Source organism: Rattus norvegicus, chromosome 1 (genome assembly GCF_021556685.1).
Source record: "Rattus norvegicus strain SHRSP/BbbUtx chromosome 1, alternate assembly SHRSP_T2T, whole genome shotgun sequence".
In the NCBI taxonomy this organism is placed as follows: Eukaryota; Metazoa; Chordata; class Mammalia; order Rodentia; family Muridae; genus Rattus; species Rattus norvegicus.
In genome coordinates, this window is record NC_141534.1 from 111,154,167 (window position 1) to 111,173,932 (window position 19,766).

The 19,766-nt window shown below is 42.7% G+C and overlaps 1 protein-coding gene across 4 annotated transcripts in view; it reads left to right on the forward strand.

Annotated features, from left to right (window-relative positions):
• The window catches only part of Nell1 (neural EGFL like 1), an 890,282-nt gene that overhangs the window by 268,323 nt on the left and 602,193 nt on the right, over window positions 1-19,766 (forward strand). For all 4 annotated transcript variants that reach the window (XM_087593733.1, XM_087593736.1, XM_087593740.1 and 1 more), the window contains 1 exon segment: window positions 18,052-18,180. In XM_087593733.1, the coding sequence (XP_087449859.1) occupies window positions 18,052-18,180 (129 nt within the window).

Consider the following 19,766-nt stretch of genomic DNA (forward strand, 5'->3'; position numbering starts at 1 on the left):
CTCCTCCTCCCCCTCCTCCTCTTCCTCCTCTTCCTCTTTTTATGCTAGAAAGGGTTTGCAACATTTTTCTTACTATAAAGAGCTACAAAGTGAATATTTTAGCTTTAGCAGGCTAGTTTTCTATTCCATCTCCTTACCTCTGCTGCTGCACACAAAAGGAAGCTGGGGTGTAGGTATGTGAGTGGGCACAGCTATATCCAAAGCTATTTCTAGGAACGCCTGGGCTCAGGTCCTGATGGCTGACTCCATACCCAGCACCTTCTGATTCATATGGAAAATGTACATTATTATGATGCGTTCCCATCTGAAGTTGTGATTACTCTCAGTGGTTGGTCAGGAGAGAGTTCTTTCTGCTATATAAAATCTCATTGCTCTAAAAAAAAAAGTTTATAGAATCAGGGACATGATAACGCTGCCATCTGAGTACCAGCCTTGACTCATCTACCTCTGCTCTCCATGTTGTTTCTCTGGAGTGTTGAACACAGACGTCTTCCCAGTCTGGATAGGGCATTGAAGACAGCCTGAAGAAGCACTTCCACCCTGTAGAAGCATGGCTGATGGGTCACCCACAGGTGCATGGCTGAGGGGGCCGCTTTTCCCGAGCTGTCTAAGTCTGTGAAGTTTCATGAGTTTTTGAGCCTTGTGGATTTAGGTAACTTCTAGAATGTTCTGAGTCATAACCTCCTGGGGGTGTGTCTCTTTTCAGAGGGAAGAACTGTTGAACATGTGACTAGCGGCTTATTTGTAGCTGGGAGATCTTAGACGTACCCAAATACTGAGTTGAAATTTCAGAGAGATGCATTTATTGGGAACCAATAAGGTTGTTAGGTAGGTCTTATAATTTAATGCAAAATCCATCACTAGTTATTTGTTGAGGTGCCAAGTGGGCCTCTGTTTATGCAGATCCTTCCTGATTAATGGTCTCATTAGAGCAGAAGCATTGATTAGGGCACAGAAACTCAGGAGGAATTTCGTTGTCCTGACCCAGTTTGCAATAGGTGTTTCTGCCTCTGCCTTTGCTTGTCTAGAGTTCACACACTTCATCAGCAGGGCTGCTGGGGGGCTCCCACAGGCATACGGAGCTCCCACCGGGATCACTATGGGAACCTGATTCAGGTGTAGAGGAACAAGAGGCAGAGGGCAGACTTCACCGAGGACAAAGTCTTCACAGTGGAGCCGAGGGCTTTCCTTCCATGTGTGCTCTCTGCTCTGCTATGAAGTACCTGGAGGAAGAGGGTGAGGGTTTCCTTTGGAAATGCTTGTATGGGTGAGAGTTTCTTTTGTGTTCTCAATTCTAATCTCCCATAAGAACTAGAGTCTTCATTCAGAAAAGAGGCAGTGTGGGGTTTCTTGGGAAGCATGACACATTAATCCCTCTGTGCTTTCACTTCTTCAGACTTAAAATTTCTATCTTTTGAAAAATTACCATTTTAGATTTATCTATTTTATTTATGTGTACAAGTATTTGGGTGGCATATATGTGTGTGGACCGTGAACATGCCTATTGCCTACAGAAGGGGGAAGAAGGTGTTGGGTTCCCTGAAACTATAGCTATAGATGTTTGTAAGCTGCTGGGTGGGGGCTGGGAACTGAGGTTGGGTCCTTCGCAGGAAGAGCCAGTGCTCTTAATCATTGAACCATCTCTTTGGCCCCTCTCTTGACATTTTATTTAACCTGCGCACAGCTGTGTGACACCTGATTGCTAATTAATGTGTGGGTCAGAACTTGCCTCATTTCTTGTTTCTGGAATTCCCTTCTTTACCAAATTTCGTCTTCTGTCTTCCAATGTCAGCTCAAGCATTTCTTCTTCGAAGTTTTCACTCAGGGAGAATTAGTCGGATTAGGAGAATCTAGAATTGATTCAAAAACCATAAAAGCTAATAATCTAGTGAGTTATTCAGCAGTAAGGTTCCATTAAGGGGAATCTGGCCAATGTTTGGCTTGGGTGGAGACCTCACATTCCAGCAGGGCGGGTCAGTCACCTAGCCTAGGAACCACCCTGAGGAACATAGTTCAAAGAGGTAGGTGGACTAACTAGTCTCTAAGGACACACTGTACCTCTCATTCCCAGAATTCCTGCCTACATTGCAGTATCTTACAGATACTGGCCACTTGCCTTTACAAGTCTGCCCACTGTCCTGAATCACCCTGGAAAGGGTAGCTTGTTTTATGCCAACTGTCTCTGCTTTAAGCAAGCTTTCCCTAATAAGTACTTTGGACTTCTTTCTTTGCTGCACCACTACGTGGCTCCTGGTTGCCAAGAAGCTGACCTTCCTGCAGGCTGCACTCATGACCTTTTCTCCTCTGTCTTCTATTCCTTCCCCCTGGGCAGCTCTGGAGATTTATAGCTTCTCTGCTCTCAAGACTTTTCTCTTAAATCTTATTACAATTTTCTTCATACTAAAAATGCTAATAATAATAATAATAATAATAGCTATTCTTTAGAGTCTTTCTCTATCCCAAACCCCTTACATTGTCAAATACTCAGTTAGCTAGATCCTTTCTGACTGAACTTTGATGCTTTTGAGTTAAGAAAAAAGCAATCCAGTGGTCTAATGCTTAGCTCGGGTCATCTGACATTTAACTCATTTCTATCCCCTCCTGCCTTATACCACCCCTCCATCCCCACTGCTCCAGCACAGAGGCTAGCCATATTCACTAATAGTGTTCCAGAAATAAAATCATTATATTTGACCAAGGACCTTTGCAGCACCCCCCCCCCACTGTCATTATGTCCTCCTCTTGAGGACAGGAGCCCAGAGTCCCAGAATAGGAGCCTACTTGCCCATGTCTTTGGTCCTGGTAACACATCATGTATCCACAAAATGGAAGATCATCATCAGGATAAGTTCTATGATATCCCTACAAAGCCCTACAGCTTAAATGATCTTTCCAGTTGAGCGCAACATCTGTGGTCCTGAACCACACTCACTGTGAATCTGACTCAGTTTCTCTGAGTTCTAATTTATTCCGTAAGGGATCATTTAGAGGTGGCACAATAATCTCACACAGTTCTGAGAGAAACATGCTTCTCCCTGTGTCATTCACTGTTTTTCATCTTTCCCCCTAGGTTCATGTTTTCTGGGTGGGGTCTTAGATGAAGAGAGGCCTAAACTACTACCTTTTTAACAAGGCATAGATTTCAGGGACTTTGTTTAAGGCAAAGAATTCAGTTTTTCTTATCCAACTTCCTTAAAACATGAAGCAAACAAAGGCAGAAACTAGTCAATATCTACGTAAATTAATTAAAATAAAGAGATTTATTTTGCGTGTAGTAGTATTACCTGCATGTATATCTGTGCACCATATACATGCATTGCCTACACAGGCCAGAATAGGGCATCAGAATCCCTAGAACTGGAGTTATAGTCAGTTGTGAACCATCATCTAGTCTTAGGAATTGATCCTGGGTCATCTGCACGGGCAGACAGTGGTCTCAACTGCCGAGCCATTTCTCCAGTACCATATAAAATCAGCTTTTATCCTGCATATGGGAAGGTTACCTTGTTTGCTTTGTGGACTGAGATTTCCTGCAGGCATCCAAATAGACCCATGAGGTGTGATGAAATGAAGTGTATTATGTCTGGAGTTGGCTCTGTAGAAATTGTGGCCACATGTCTTCTGATTCCCTGGAGTGACTGATCATGGAAACCCAAGTGGCAGTATTCTCTATACACTTACCTAGAGGGGCTTCCAGTGGATGTTTTCACCATCTCTGTCTCACTGAGAGTGTCAGTCAGGTCTGTATACTGAGGGATGTTGCCTGAGATGTCATTGCTTGGAAGTTTGAATCAAAGCTGTTGTTCTTGTGCTTTGGGAATTTGACATTTTTCAAGATTTATGTTTGTTAAAACTCTGTTAGACCACCTATCCAAGAGGCATAGTCTGGGCTTTGGAGAGAGCTGTCCTCCTTTTCCAGATACATGTTTAAGTGATGACCATAACAATATTCAATTTAAAATAACATTGCTTTAAATGATCATGCATTATGTATCTAATATAAGGGACAGGCAGATTTTCTGATTATGGGGGGGATGTTCTGTGATTTTTACATTCAAGATTTTAAATGATACCATTTTCAGCACTGGATAATCTTCTCTAGATATTCCATGAATACAGTAGTATTTAAAAAACATTTTTTTCTGAGTTGTAACTTAGGTTTCCAACTTGCAGCTCATTTGTTTGGCCATAACATTATTTTTATCAAATTAGTGATATGCATTTTATTTTATGTCTGCTACCACCACAGTGACAAATCAAGATGAAGGATACAGACCTTAGACCTTTGTTTTACATTGAGGGCTTTGTCTGTGTAGAATTTGAATCTGAGAAGTTACAGGGAAGCATGACAGTGTGTTGTGATCCGTAGTGTTCAGCACATCATCTGACCTAGAATTTAGGCCAGGAGCTTGGACACCTTGCTGATTTCAAGTCCTGGGTTTGTTAAATGCTGCAATCCTGTGAATTGAGTGGACGGACTGCATCTTGCTGCAGCTGAGACAGACCTAGGAAAAGAACCACAGGAAGTTAAGGAAGACACGCCCATAGGATCAAACATGATGGGCACAGTTGGGGCCTCTGTGCTGTTGCTAGTTCTGCAGACCTCAGTCACCTGTGTAGCACTCGGAGCAGCCCTGACTGACCACTGGTGCCTTTTTTTCCCCTTATGCCTCAGAACCACCTGTGAAAAATTGTTTATGGCTGTAATGAGGTAATGGCTGTAGCGGAGGACTGTCAACTTAGAGTGTGTGGTCACTAGGTGGAGAGGCAGAGTGGACAGTAGAGTGACAGCTATGCCTCTTCCTGGAAGAAGGCAATGAAGGACTGAATGTAGACCCAGCAGGAACTTTTGCCCATGGATTTCTGGTACTCTTAGTTAAAGGCTGAATAACAACAACAACAGCAGCAGCAGCAGCAGCAGCAACAACAACAACAAAACAACAGCAACAACAATGAGCTAATAATCTTGACCGTGCATTTTCAAGACTGCTCCAGGAAAGCACACCGATCGTTCGGCCCATCCTGGCACCTTCAACACACTCCTCAGAGTTTTATTTCCCTCATAACCAGCTCTAATTGTATCTTCAGCATCGCCAACGACTTTGGAAGGTTTCGCTTCATGTTTATGACTTTGGGTGTTGGAAGAAAGTTCTTCCCGACATCTGTTCCAAATGTGTTTATCGGTAATTTTAATTCATGCTCACTTGCCTTGTCATCTGGCCTGGACTGAAATTAGCTGAGATTATTTGGACTATTTAAGATTTTATGCTCTTCAATTAAATCCTCCCAAAGAATCCTGTTATCACACGAGCTTTCATTCCCACACTTCCTGATCATTTCAGGTGGGTTTATAATTGAAACAGTCTTCGAGAGCTGACTTCAGGGTATTAGAGGTGAAAAGCTATTTGGAAAGGAGGCATTTAGTGAGCATGTGGGCTTGAGTACACACAGAAGAACTGGCAGGGTTTCATGGCAGGGGGTTGTTCTCTGTATGTTGACAGATGGGTCAGATCGAAACTCTGCAGACATGAGCAAACATGGACCATGAAGGCAGGGCTGCAATGCTGTGCTGTGGGCAGAGGAATTTGAAGGATAACTTGTCTAGAGAAGACAGAAATTCAGTGCCCAGGGAAGTGCTCTATTGGGTGAATGTCTCTGACTTGCCCAGAATGAGGTCCATTGGTCCAGAGGGAAGACTGGAAACTAGGGCTGGGCTGCTTTGGACATGGAAACGGTTAAATGTTGATGATTTCAGAAGGGACCAAGTGCTTTCAAGACAGAATCTGTGAGGACATGGAGCCCCCTCTCCTTTGATAGTCCTGTTGTGGTGCGTCCACAAAAAGCTAAGGGGATCTTCTCATCCTCCAGAGCTCTTGTTTCTCTCGTGACATGTATTCTGGTTGTGGGGTCCCTTAAGGACCCTCAAGTCCCATAAAGCATCTCTTTTAACCAATTGATGGATGGTGCTGACTCTTGCTCTGAGGCACATAGACCAGCACACCATCGCTCTTTGTGTGAATTACAAGGTTGGGTAGGTAGTTGGGAATGGGAGAGCTCTAGACTTCCTGAAATTTGACTTAGTGTAGTGGGGTTTGGAATGTGTGTTCTGAATATACAGGTACGCAGAGGACCTGGGACAAGTTAGGCATTTCTCTATGGCAGTTAGTCCTCTACCTATGGGTCATGATCCTTTCGGGGGTTCCAACAGCTCATTCACAAGTGTCACCTAAAACCACCAGGAAACATAACATTATTGCAGCAAAATTACAGTTATGAAGTAGCAGCAAAATAATTTTATGACCGGGAGTCCTACAACATGAGGCGCTGTATTAAAGGTGCAGAATTAGCAAGGTTGAAAACCATTGTTTTAATGGAGTCAGTCTTTAGCCATCTCAGCAAAGCCTGGGGTCAGGTCTGTTCTGTCTTTATTGTAGATAAAGTCACAGAACAAAGCACACAGATGCTGTCCATCATTTGGGGGGGCATAAGCAAGAGGTGAAGCAAGATAAATGAATAGTGTTATCATAATTATGAAGAGAGAGAGAGAGACATTTAGACAGCGGCAGTATGAGAGCTTCACTGTAATGAAGGAAAACAGTTTAAAAGAAACCAGATTGGCTTGCTAGTGTTTTTGTTGCAGATGTAGGGCCACAGAGTGAGTCCAGATTTTCCACCTCTCTGTAAGAAAAGTGTGATACCCAACTTGGGCCCGGAAGAGTGGCTCCTGCAAAGAAGGGTGGAGAGAAGAAGGGCCGTTCTGCCCTTAACGAAGTGGTGACCCAAGAGTACACCATCAACATTCACAAGCGCATCCATGGCGTGGGCTTCAAGAAGCGTGCTCCTTGGGCTCTCAAAGAAATTCGGAAATTTGCCATGAAGGAGATGGGGACTCCAGATGTGCGCACAGACACCAGGCTCAGTAAAGCCGTCTGGGCCAAGGGAACAAGGAATGTTCCGTACCGCATCCGAGTACGTTTGTCCAGAAAGCGTAATGAGGATGAGGATTCACCAGACAAGCTCTACACACGGGTAACTTACGTCCTGTTAACACATTCAGAAATCTACAGACCGTCAATGTGGATGAGAACTAACTGCTGAATGTCAAATAAAGTTACAGAACTGCCTCCAAAAAAAAGTGTGATACCCCTAACATTTATGTTTCCTCATTAATTACTTGGAACATGTCATGGCGTTTGCTGCTTTGTGTTTGGGTTCCTGGTCGTATTTGTGATGCCTCCATTGTTAAGCACAGTAACTGGGTAGATGCTTTGTTTTTGATGGCTGGACGGATGGCACTTTGCTGGGAATTAAACACAGTTATGCGTCCTGCTCGAAACTTCCAGCTGTGTCCCAGCAGGTCGTGTGTCTTTCTCAGAGCGGTTGCTCATTTCAGCCACTTGAAGTCTCCAGATCGGTCCCTTTCCATCCTGCGATTTCATCCACCTGTACCATTCTGCTGAGTGACAAGTTCTTTTCCTTCGGATGTTCAGTCTCCTGGCGGTGAAAAATGATGGCGTGTTTCTTAAAGCAAGAAGCATGGTTCGGTTTCTTGGGAAGGGGCAGGTGTTTCACCCACTGGAACGTGCCAGTGACTGACAGTGTGTTGATTTCTCTAGGCCAGGGTTGGTGTTCCTTGAATTTCCATTGATGTTGGAAATGATGGCTGGCCCGTCATATGGGCAGCAAGAGAAACTAGGAGTCATATTTCTTCCATGACCTACTTGTTCTGTCTTCATAGGAGATGCTGTTAACCTCTCCAGACTAATTTTCTCTTAAAAACACCTTCAAGTCTAGCTTGAGAAGACAATGAGGATTCAGTGAGTAATGGAATACGCATGGGCTGAATGCCTACAGTACATTGGGCTATTGTCTCAGTCAGAGGTAGGCAAATTTACATGGTCCTTTCCCTCATGGAGGGAAGCTTCTAGTGGGGAGATAAGCATCTACTAATAAAAGCAAAAATAATCTTATAATTAGTCATTGTGATAACTGCTACAAACAAAGTCACAGGATCTTGTGAGAGAATAATAGTGTTTAATTTAGACTTGGGAAATAAATGTTTGCCTGAATGTGAGTGAAGGGGAGACTGATTTATTATTCTTTCTGTTTAAAAACCTATTATCAGCTTTATTCAGGTATAATTGGCCAAAAAATGTGTGTGTACTTAGATTGACAATATGACATTTTGACATGTATATACATTATAAAGTTATTAAATCATTCTAATCAATGTATCAATGACCTCACATACTTACTATCTTACTCATCATTTTTGTGTGCTCAGTGAGAACTTTTCCATGAATATTTTCAGGACTTTCCCACATGTATTGTTACCATCAGTAAGCCTCATGCTGTGGAATACAGGGTCATACTTTACTCTTTGTTTAACTGAAATATTGCCCCCCTTGACCAAGATCCCCTATTGCCCAATGAGTAGGATATAATTAACCTTAACCTGAAGGCTGAGTTATTATGGGGGAGAATGGCTTTGCAAAGTCCTTGAATTAAAAAAATAAAGATCAGAATACTACAGGAGAGGAGAGGGGTTTCTCTCAGTTGGTAAAGAGTTTACCTCAAACACAGAATGCTCTGGGTTCAATTCCCAGCACTGCAGGAACTGAGGGTGGTGCTGTCACCACAGCACTTAGGATCATTCTCCACCACACAAGGTGTTTGAGGCTAACCTGGAGTTTAAGGGACATGCTTCAAAAAGGAACAAACAAAACAAAAGAAAACAAGATTAAAAACCCAAAATGGTGATCAGCCACAACAAATAAAAAATAATAAAAGAATTAAAAGTATGGAGAGAAGACAGAAGACAGACAGGATTTTGTTTTTGAAATGAAAAGCCCTCGCAAGGTTTTGAAGGGAGGGAAGGAATGTCATCTTGTGCAAAATAAATTAGAGAAGGCAAGAGGGTATAGGAAGGTCAATGAGATGGTTTTCATTTAAGAGGGGATAGTAGAGTTGGGAGATTTTCACTATTGCAGATGTGGAGAGGTCTGGAAGCAGATAAATTGATGATATATTTATGGAGGAAGGGACCAAGGTGTGGCTCAGTGTTAGAGTGCTTTCCTTGTACTTCACCAGAGGTGAAGGCTAACATGACTTCCATTTCTCTGGCTGGGGTAGATGACGGTGCCCCAGATAAATGGGAAGAATCCGTGAGACTCAGGTTTGAGTGTGATCAAAGGTTCAGCTTTCACTGGTGAGCTGTGAGGTGCTCCCGAGGCTGGAATGGAGAGGAACATTATGGGCAGTGAGTGGCATGCTTCTTATAATGATACAACGTAAGTGAAGTCAGGCATACTCAAGAGTCCCATTGTTTTCTATGCTCCTAGAGGGGGCTGTGGTTTCCTCAATATTGCATGGAGAAGTAGATACTCTTAGCACATGTCCATAAGATTGGCATTTTATTTAACTTCTGAATAGAACAGAATGGCAGACCTAAATGAAAAAATATATAATTCTTGGAGATATACATACATATATATATATATATGTATATCTCCAAGAATAATTACAATCTACATGCATCATTAGAGAGGATATTGCTGGGGTACTTTAGGTCCCCAGGTATTTAAATGTCAGGAGAATTATTTTCTCAGTGGTTCTAACACGAACTTTCGAGTCAGATTGTGACTGTCACTTATTCATGTGTACTTTGGATATACACACTCCTAGCCTCATCTCCCTAACCTGTAAATTGAGGATAGTGATCTTAGGGTTATTGCAAAGGTTTAATCGATACATGTAACATGCCTAGTTGTATGTTAGAAGACGTGGTGGAAGAAGTCAATGAAAAGCAGACTTCATATTTAAGATGTTTGGACATTTGAACAAATCCTCGATTAAAGATGTCATTACATACTAATTTCAGAAGGTTCAAAGACTCAAAATCCACTTATTAAAAAAGGTAAAATAAATCCTTGAACGGTGGTCTGTTTACTTACTTATTCGTTAGCTTTTTTCCTTGATTTAGTTAGAATGCCAGGCATGGCTTCTTTCTGGTGAAGCGTGTCTCTAATCTAAAGCAGTTGTTTCCCCTCATAACAGCCATGCCATTGCTGCAGAGTGGGCACATCTTACTTGGTGTGTTGGTGTTGTAGCTCACAGAGTTGATGGCGTATAGGCTGTTAATGGCCGCTCTGTCTTCAGCCGCCTGCACAGCACCGCCTTGCCTTATGAAACAGCATTCTGCTCCCTTCCAGCTTGATTTCTCTAAGGCTTATGGCCAACGTGTATGATGTCTTCAGAAGTATAGTCTGGCTCTTTGGTTCTGGTGGGCACCAAAGGCAATAGCAAAACTCTGTCCATTTTGAGTCCCAACAGGGGTTCTATGACCAACAGCTTATGGGGAGGTATCCCACACATGTCAGTAGGGCATTTGTTTAATAGCTATGGCTTTTGGGATGGCATTATTTACTGTAGTAGTCTTTTCTGTCTTTAAAAAATATTTTTAAATTAGCTTATAAATAGTATGTTTTCATAGAATGCTTTTTAGCATTTCTTTAGTTTTGAATGATATTCCAAACCCCCCTTTTGTGAGCAGAGAGCAGCAATGAATAGGAATATGAATGCCTTGGCATCTCTGTGGCAATCTTTGGGTAGATACCCAGAAGCGATGTAGCTTGATGAGCTGGTCGTTCTATTTTAGCTTTTTGAGAGACCTCCACACTGATCTCCACAGTGGTGACACCAATTTACTCCCCCAATGACAGTGAGTTGAGGGCTCCCCTTTCCTTACATGTCTGGAGTGGTCATAGGCCTTTATGGGGGGATCTTACTGGTGATGTGTTTGTAAAATGCAAATATCAAACTGTCTTCTAAATATTTATGTTTATCCCTATAGTGAGTACTGTTCTCAGCCATGGTCAGAGGACCTTCCCTCTGCAGTGTGCGGTGGTTAAGATGGTGACTCATAACTGGCCAAAGTGCTGAGATTAGGGACTGTGGAGTGCTGAGCCCCAAACAAGTTATCTGTAGAACCTCCCCCGAGGGAGCAACTTGCAGGAGAGTTGGCAGTGGCAAAGATGTTAAAGCTGGGAGATAGGAAGAACATGGACCAGGCTGTCTTCTAGACCTGAGTTCACTGCATCTGTATTTACCGGTATAGTACTGGCTTACTTGCCAGCAATCAATTGTGATTGGGGGACAAGACCGTGAGGCCCCACCCCTTCCTGAGATACTCTTGGTGGTTAGTAATTGCTGGGAGATGGGAGTCAGTTTCTTCAGTAGTATAGCTACAGCTTAGCTGACCGTGCTCCAGTAAATAACCCGTGACCATGCTAAGGCAAACGATCCTAATTGGATACAGTGGGTTTACTCACGTACTCACACACATAAGACACTTGGTGGGAAGACCAAGGGCTTTTGTAGAAGTAGAATGGGATAGAAAGGAAAATGGGTGGGTAAATACAATTAAAGTATTTCGTACGTAGTTGGCAAAATTACAAAAGAATAAAGAACTAAAAGATAAATAAACATCGAACAAAATTGATAGTAACCAAGAGGGTGCTTTTGAGTGGAATCACACTTTAGACCTTCTTGATAGCCATCCTGAAGTCTGACTGGAACATGCATGGGCAAAGGGAGAAGAACTGGGTGACAACTGACAATAAATATTAAGAAAAGAAAGCCTGTGTCTTAAACGGCATGCTGTTCACAGACATCAGATAAGAAAGACAAAGCCATTTGAAGGATTATAGAAATGGAGAGTAAGCTGAGGATTTATGATTCTGAGCTGACAGTGAGCTAAGATGCTGAGGTAGTGCTTGATGAACGACGGTGGTTAGCAGTGGGAAACAGCGTTTTTGACCTGGGTGTTGAGGCTGAGTCACAACCACACACAGCTGCTAAAGTTCATCTGACTCTCTACTTACTACAGGAGGAGTTGGTGGTTTGGGAATAATAACATTAATAAAAATGTTTAAAGGGGAAATATGATGGATGGCCTAATGGAGTCTGAACTGTTTGTGGTGGTGGAATTGCATCAATTCGTCTGTTAACTCACTTGTTTATCCACTAAGGTTTTCCCTGCCCATCAAACCTCTCACTTATGAGCCGCACATCCACACAGCTACACCTGTACAGTACAAGACCTTTATCTGTCAAGACTGAAAATTAGGTAATCCAGGCTGGCTTTGAACTTGGGGTGTAGCTGAGGATGAGCTTGAACCTTTGTTCTTCCGGGTTGCATGTCCCAGGTGCTGGGATCACAGGTGTGTTCCACTGTTCACTGTTTGCATGGCACTGAGGAAGGAAACCCAGGGCCTCATGAATGCCGGACTAGCATCCCACCCTCTGGTGTACACTCCAGTCCTTAGAAAGCTTTTGGTTAGAGACCTGGATAAACTTAGGATTGTGTAGGGACGAAAGCTGAACTTACGCTCAGAGGACTTAGAGTTGCCAGATGGACATATTGAAAAGCCTTCTGTTTCCCACACTATAAGCTTATTTGTAAACCTTTATAGTAGGTAAATGATAATCAGATATTCTATGAAGTCTAAAATGATGTTTAGATGCCTGTTGACAATGTTTGAAGGGTTTTATTTCAGACTGTGGTATTCACTTTAGGGAATAAAGTACGGCATGACGAAATTAGACACAGAATGCATATGCTAAGAGATGAATGTGTGGCATTGGTTCAAGTGTCACGATGGTGAGACGCCTGATAGACACTGACTTACGGAGTGAGCTTCAGATATTTCCTCCTGCAGAGAAGCCACGATGCCTAAAATTGCCCCTTGGTCAGGAGAAACATCAGTTTGTTTGTTTGCTTCTTAATGTTCATTTATTGTATATGAGTACACTGTAGCTATCTTCAGACACACAAGAAGAGGGCATCGAATCCCATTACAGATGGTTGTGAGCCACCATGTGGTTGCTGGGATTTGAACTCAGGACCTCCAGAAGAGCAGTCAGTGCTCTTAACCACTGAGCCATCTCTCCAGCCTGAAACATCAGTTTCTTTTAGCTGTAATAATCGCTGTGAGCATTTGATGTCTGGCTACAAGCGGGTGTTAGTTCCCAGGTTTTTGAGGGTTAAATCTATGTTCTGCTTTTGGTTGGGGCTGCCACTGGTTGGTGAGTCCTAGTAAGTGTGACTGGCATCCAGTCAGTTTCTCTAGGGCTATGGATTTACTCTCTTATGTCCCAGGAAGTAGTCGCACCTTTGACCTTTTATTAGATCTTGCCATCACAGAGGGTATATGATTCAAGAGAAGTGCACGGCTGTGGGAGTTATCTGGACCTGGCCTGGATCCCCAGGGTCTGCCTATGTCAGGCATGGAAGAGGAAGACCAATATTCATACAGCCTGTGGCCACACACACCAGTGCAGGGGGAGCAACTGAATCTTTACATTCACCCAGTTCAGAGCAGTGATATTCCGAGACTGCAGGCTAACACCCCAAAGCTATGCTGCCTGTCCTCTCAGCTCCACCCAGCTGGATCTGTAGGAAAGGGGACAAGACAGCCAGCTGTTGTGGAGCTCAGTTTCCCAGCGGTCAGCCACATCCCCGAGACTTGCTTCTGTGCCTCTCTCATTATTTTTCCATCCACTCATTCCTCATTTTCTGGGCTCAGACATGTCTTAGAATACTGAGTCTAGTTGGTGTCTGCTGGGATCAACTCTGTGGTGCCACGTGGGTTGGAGAGATAATCCAGAACAAGGCATTAATGGTGTGTATACTTGAAGCTATAAATATCGTATAGATACAGATTCCTTTTCATAATACAAAATAAAAATGCCCCTGTCCATCCTCCAATTACCTGTCATGTGTTTGAGTTTGAGTTTTTCTTTTCTTTTCATAACTTGCAGTTGAGGAAACAGTGGTCTGATTTTAAACTGTAGTACCCACTGTTGGCAAAGTCATCGTTCTCATCATCCTCACCATCCCCATCACTGACATCATCCGTTATCAACATCACAAAGAGAATGGGTACCAATTTCCAACGTCTTCAGTATATATCAGGAGCTGTTTCAAGTATTTTATATTAATTTGGCTCTTCAAATTTTTCAACAAGTCAGTAATTTTATCTCTCATATTTAAGGCACTTACTGTAATGACAGGCACATTACAGGTGCAAAAAATCTTATTATTATTACTTAATAAAAAACATTACCTTCTAGGCTAAATGTTGTTGATTAAATTTTTTTTTTGAAGAATAGCAGTTCTAGAATCTTCCTTAATTCCTTAAAAGGAATTAAAGTGTAATTTTACCTTGTCTGAGGATTTGCATAGCTTCTAAGCCTTACTTTGTAGTTTCCATAATCCCTATGCCAAAATGTAAAAGGGTAATTGTTCCGTGTGTGAGACAGTTAGGGGGCGTGATCTCTCTGTCCCTGCCTGTCTTGGCTGGGGGTCTCCGCAGCAGTTGGAAATCACCACTGTCATCATTTCTGTGTGTGCCGATGCAGGAGAGGTGATGTGCGGTGTTTGTTAGCTGCAGACCCTGAATTATACATGAGATTTCCTGATCCCCAGGTGTAGTTCCCTGTGAGATGATCGTATGTTCTGTAGCATAATCATTAGTAGCCTCAAAATGTACTGATTTAACGGGATGAAGTACGACCACATACCTTATCGCATTTAACCTATACTTCTGCATAGCCTCGCCTCCCAGCTCAACCCCAAGTGCTGTGTAGTATGTATTTCTTGTTTTGTTTAGTAGGTCTTGCAGTAGAGAAGGAGGATCTAACCAAGGGGGTTGGGGGGAGACAGTCTAGAGTCAAGTTAAAGAATGTGATGCCCTTGAGAACAGGAAGCATGCTGGAGTTAGTTTTTTCCCTGAGAGCATTTTTTGCATTGGATATTTTATTTACATTTCAAATGTTATCACTTTTCCAGGTTTCCCCTCCTGAAACCCCCTATCCCATCCTCCCTCCCCCTATTTTCTGAGGGTGCTCCCCCACCCACCCACTCCTGCCTTTCTGCCCTGACATTCCCCTACACTGGGGAAAAGGGCCTTCATAGGACCAAGGGCTTCTTCTCCTACTAGTGCCAGATAATGCCATCATCTGCTGGAGGCCTGGGTCCCTCCATGTGTAATCCTTGGTTGGTGGTTTAGTCTCTGGGAGCTCTGGTGGGGTCTGGTTGGTTGGTATTGTTGTTCTTCCTATGGGGTCGCAACTCCCTTCAGCTCCTTCAGTCCTTTTCCCGTGCTCAGTCTGATGGTTAGCTGCAAGCATCCTCATCTGTATCAGTAAGGCTCTAGCAGAGCCGCTCAGGAGACATCCATACCAGCCTCCTGTCAGCAAGCACTTCTTGACATCAGCAATGGTGTCTGGGTTTGGTGTCTGTATATGTGATGGATCCTTTGGTTGCTTTTATATTTGTTGGTTTTCTGCAAGACTTCTAATGAACAGGACATGGCCTGGCGCTAGTATGAGATGTTCGAATGAGACTCTCAAAGGGAGATTCTCTCAAAGTATGGAAAGCAAACGCTTAAGACAAGGCTTGCCTGTCAGTCTTGAGTCTTCGATTGGGGTCTACAGGAGGAAGCTGCCATTCCGGAAAGTTTAGCGCTACAGGGTGTCCTGTCTCTGTGGTTCAGTTCTCACCCCAAGGAAAAGATGCTGCTTAAAGTAATTTTATGTTGATAATTCCTTCAGCTACCTGACACAAATACTAAAGCTCAAGCCAGGAATATTTTCTACATATTCATTTTCAAACAAGATGAGCTCGAAATGAAAGAGTCATGCACACTGAAAGGAAAGAAAACAAGCCGCCATCGAGGATGCTCAGCATAAACAACAAACTGCAATGTCACAAGCCCAGCTAGATGACAGCGAAAGCATCAGCATCAAGATTGATTTAAAGGATCAGAAGATGAATAGATAAGGGGATATCAAACTGACTAAGCAGATTAAAAAGAACAGCCCTGAATTCTAGACTGAAAATATAAGAATAATTTAGAGTGATATGAGAGACGGAGGCAGAATGAGACACAGACTAAGAGAATTAATGAGTTGAAAGTTACATGGGTAATTCACTACAGCTTAGCAGGGAAAGAACAAAAAGAGAGATGGATCACATGACAATAAGACTACGAAACGAGAGAGAGCCTATCACGTGACCCAGCTAGAAGTCTCAGAGTAAACACTAAACTCTGGCTCCCCATTCTCTGTTTTTTTCCTGTCTTCATCTGTGTCTAACTTGTTATCTCTCCGAGACGTGTCTCTGTACAACTCTCTGGGCAAACTGCCCTCTCTTTTCTCTCTCCCTGTGCTCTCTTAAATAGTTTTCCTTCCCTCTCTCTTCTCGTGGGAATCAGGCATATCCTATTATATCAAATTTCTCTCTGACTCATCATCTTATTGGCCACTCAGTTAGATACCACATTGAAACAGGGGTGCTTCCTTCTACAAACTGACTTTACCTTCCTTGTTTGGGATTAAAGGTGTGTAGTAAGGGTGCGTGTGTATTCCAGACAGAGGGATTAAAGATGTGTAGTAAGGGTGCATGTCTATTCCAGACAGAGGGACTAAGGGTGTGTGCTAAGGGCTGAACCACACCACAACTAGAAACATGGACTTAATGCAATCAGAAAATAATGCAAGCTCCGGGTTCACAATATTTTCAAATATTCTGCAACAAATAGTGACCGTGTAAGTGTGAATAGATGATAGACGTGGAGATGAGGAGTTTATCCTCTATTATATAGTCACAATGTAACCACTAATCATACCAGTTGAGAAAAGCACATAGTTTTTGATGGGTCATGTGGAAAGATTTGTAGACATCAGACACCGCAGTGTGATACAGGGCTGGAGAGAGGTAGAGAGTCATTTCAAGAGTCAAGAAAGGAATGCACCAGTTCTCAGATTCAGGCCCCAAGGAATCCTAAGTGTGAAAACACGTTCACATTTATGAACCTTAGAATAAGATTGAAGACCAGAATATCAAACCAAGCCAAGGCAACCTTTTGCTCAACAATCAAACAGCCAGATAAAGGTTCAAAATCTTCATCGACAGAATGGTAACGAAACAAGTAGGAATGGTTATTAAATTAACTTTGGATTATCAGTAACAATATGAAAAATGTGAAGCAGAATCATATCTTCAAATGTTGAGGTCAAATACCTTTACATTGTAGAATTATTTTTCAAATATTAGGATAGTTCTCTAATGGATGGATTGAGGCGGTCTTGCTGTGTAGTCCAGGCTGGCGTCGACTCCTTGGAGTACAGAGTATGTTCCATGATATCCAGCTTGGACATTTGAACTAAATCAAGTTTAAGTTCAGAAATATCTGAGCATCTCCACCAACGAGATTTCTAGTAGATACTTGAAGTAAAGTAGCTATCCAGCAAGGGATGGCAGGAATTCCAGAGGAAGAAAACGAGATCTAGCAGCCATTTTGTATTTAAAAACACACAAATAACCCCAATATTGATTTTTAGGAAAGTACATAAATGTAAATTATGGACTTTTCACAATCCTGAGTTACAGCATTGACAAATGAATACCCATAAGCATTGCCATGGTTAGAGTTTATTAATATGAATAAAGGCATCTACAAGTATATATGACACAGAATGACTGTATTTATGGGAGGTTGAAGATGGCAAAAACTAAATATTTGTTTAGAACTAAGCATCATTGTATGAAAAGATCATAGCTATGTACAAAATAGTAAAGCCTGGCAGAAGGAGCAGCTATGCAATGGCACTCACATTAGATTAACCGTTCCTTCTATACCCATAGATTTAGGTCATGCATTCTTTTCTACACATCATACATTGTCTACTAAGATTATTCCAACAATGTAAGAAGCAATGGGACTCCTCAGATTGGCATGGGTACAATACCCAGGCAGGACGGAGCTTAGCAAGATGAGCAGTTCCAGGAGTATCAGGAAACATGCTCTTACACACAGTCCAGAGTTTGCCTTTTCTGCCCTACAGCTCCTGCTTGGTTTAATCTTGCATGTTGCCATGGTCTATTTTCTGTGAGCCCTACATCATATACAGTGCCGTGTGCCTTATTGTTTGGAGGCCCTCTTTCTTTGTCATTCCTTGATGTAAAACATTCTTTCTGTCCTGTAGGTCATAACTTCTGTGCAGAAGCACCTAAGTGCGGAGAAAACTCGGAATGCAAAAATTGGAATACAAAAGCGACCTGTGAGTGCAAGAATGGATACATCTCTGTCCAGGGCAACTCTGCATACTGTGAAGGTAAGGGCAGCCGGACCTTGTGAGGAAGTGACAGAGAGACGAATTGGCTACGCAAGGGGCACCAATTCTCATGGTTTATCCAGCAGTGTCACGTGAGAAACTAAGAGTGGTGTAAGATCATACAGTACCCCCGCTGTCCATGCCAACACCAGGACAGTCATAAGCAGAGCACTTTCTGTTTAATGATTAGAAGGGATTTAATCATCTTCAAGGTCGTGGTGGGATGTGACAAGTGAGTTCCTTTTTCTAATAATGGTCAGAGATTGGCTTAGACCCAGATTTCATCTTCAATTCTAAAGGCAGAATCATTTTTTTCAGTTGATTTCCTTAAAGGACGATCCATGAGTTGTCACTTTCTGGTCTTTAGCAAGAATTAATTGGACTGACAGGACTTACGGCTTAGTCCTATGAACCCACACTATTGTTAAGGATCTCAGGCTCAACCTACCGTCTCTTTTGCCTTGTGGGTACACTTCTTCCTCCCAGGCTTGGCACCTCACATCTTGATGGTGAGCATTGCAACACCTCTACTCCTTTAGCAGCCAGAGGGGTGGGGCTTGCTCTGGCCATGTCTTAGAGATCTGAGCCTGTCCTTTTTGAAGACTCTCCCTGGAGCAGAGAAGTTCTATAAGGCAGAGTCAGGAATGGCCTGCTTCTCTGCTCCTCCTGTTTCTGATGCAGTCACTCCTTTCATCTTTGTTAGCTAAATATCCAGCCGTGATAGCCTGGGAGGAAGGCAGATTTCTCAAATTGAACAAACATGGCCATGTCTTTTCACTGTCATGCACGTGCAGCTTGGTTCTAAAGTGGGTCAAGTGTTCTTGAGGTACAGACAGTGCTCATAGGTGACAGTAGTGATAAATGCCTGTTCAGTCTGTGCTCTCTACTGCTGACCCCTGTTTAACTTTTTGACTTCACTCAAAGAGCTGTTCGCTTCTTTAAGGAAGTATTAGCTGGTTCCCAGTGATGGTTCTGGTGGGTGGTTGCTTTTTTCATTTATTCTGGAAGGCTTTCTTTGTTCCTTCATAGTCAGTAGCAGTGTTCTCACTTGTGGGCTTCCTCCCTCTTTCTAATCCTTCCTTTATTTTGCACTTGTGTTTTTGCTTGGAACTTGATTCTTGTACTTTGGGAGAATGAAGTTAGCCCTTTGATTATGATTTTTTTTCATCCACTCTTGAATTCTTCTTAGCTATTTGTTAATTTGGGGAGGAACCCTATGGATTTCAACACTTCAGATTAAGTCATTTCTTTTATTTCTATATCATGCTATTTCCCACATAAATCAGATAAAAAAATCTTCACGAGAGCATTTTCTCATTCAATCTCTATGGGAAACACTTCCAAGCTAGGTAATGAGCTGATGGAGTTCCATTGCTACCTTCTGCTAAATGTTGGCTTAAACTAGGAGCTATTATAAAGTGATAGCAGAATCCATGCACAGTGACCCCTAGGGCCATATACTCCCCCGTGTCCCATAAGCAGTTGAGACCTAGAAGTGGGAGTGATGGCTGCTGTGAATGCTCGCTGGGACTCTTTGATTCTCTCTTCCTTGATTCTGATTTTGATTATATACAATTGGCTCCAAG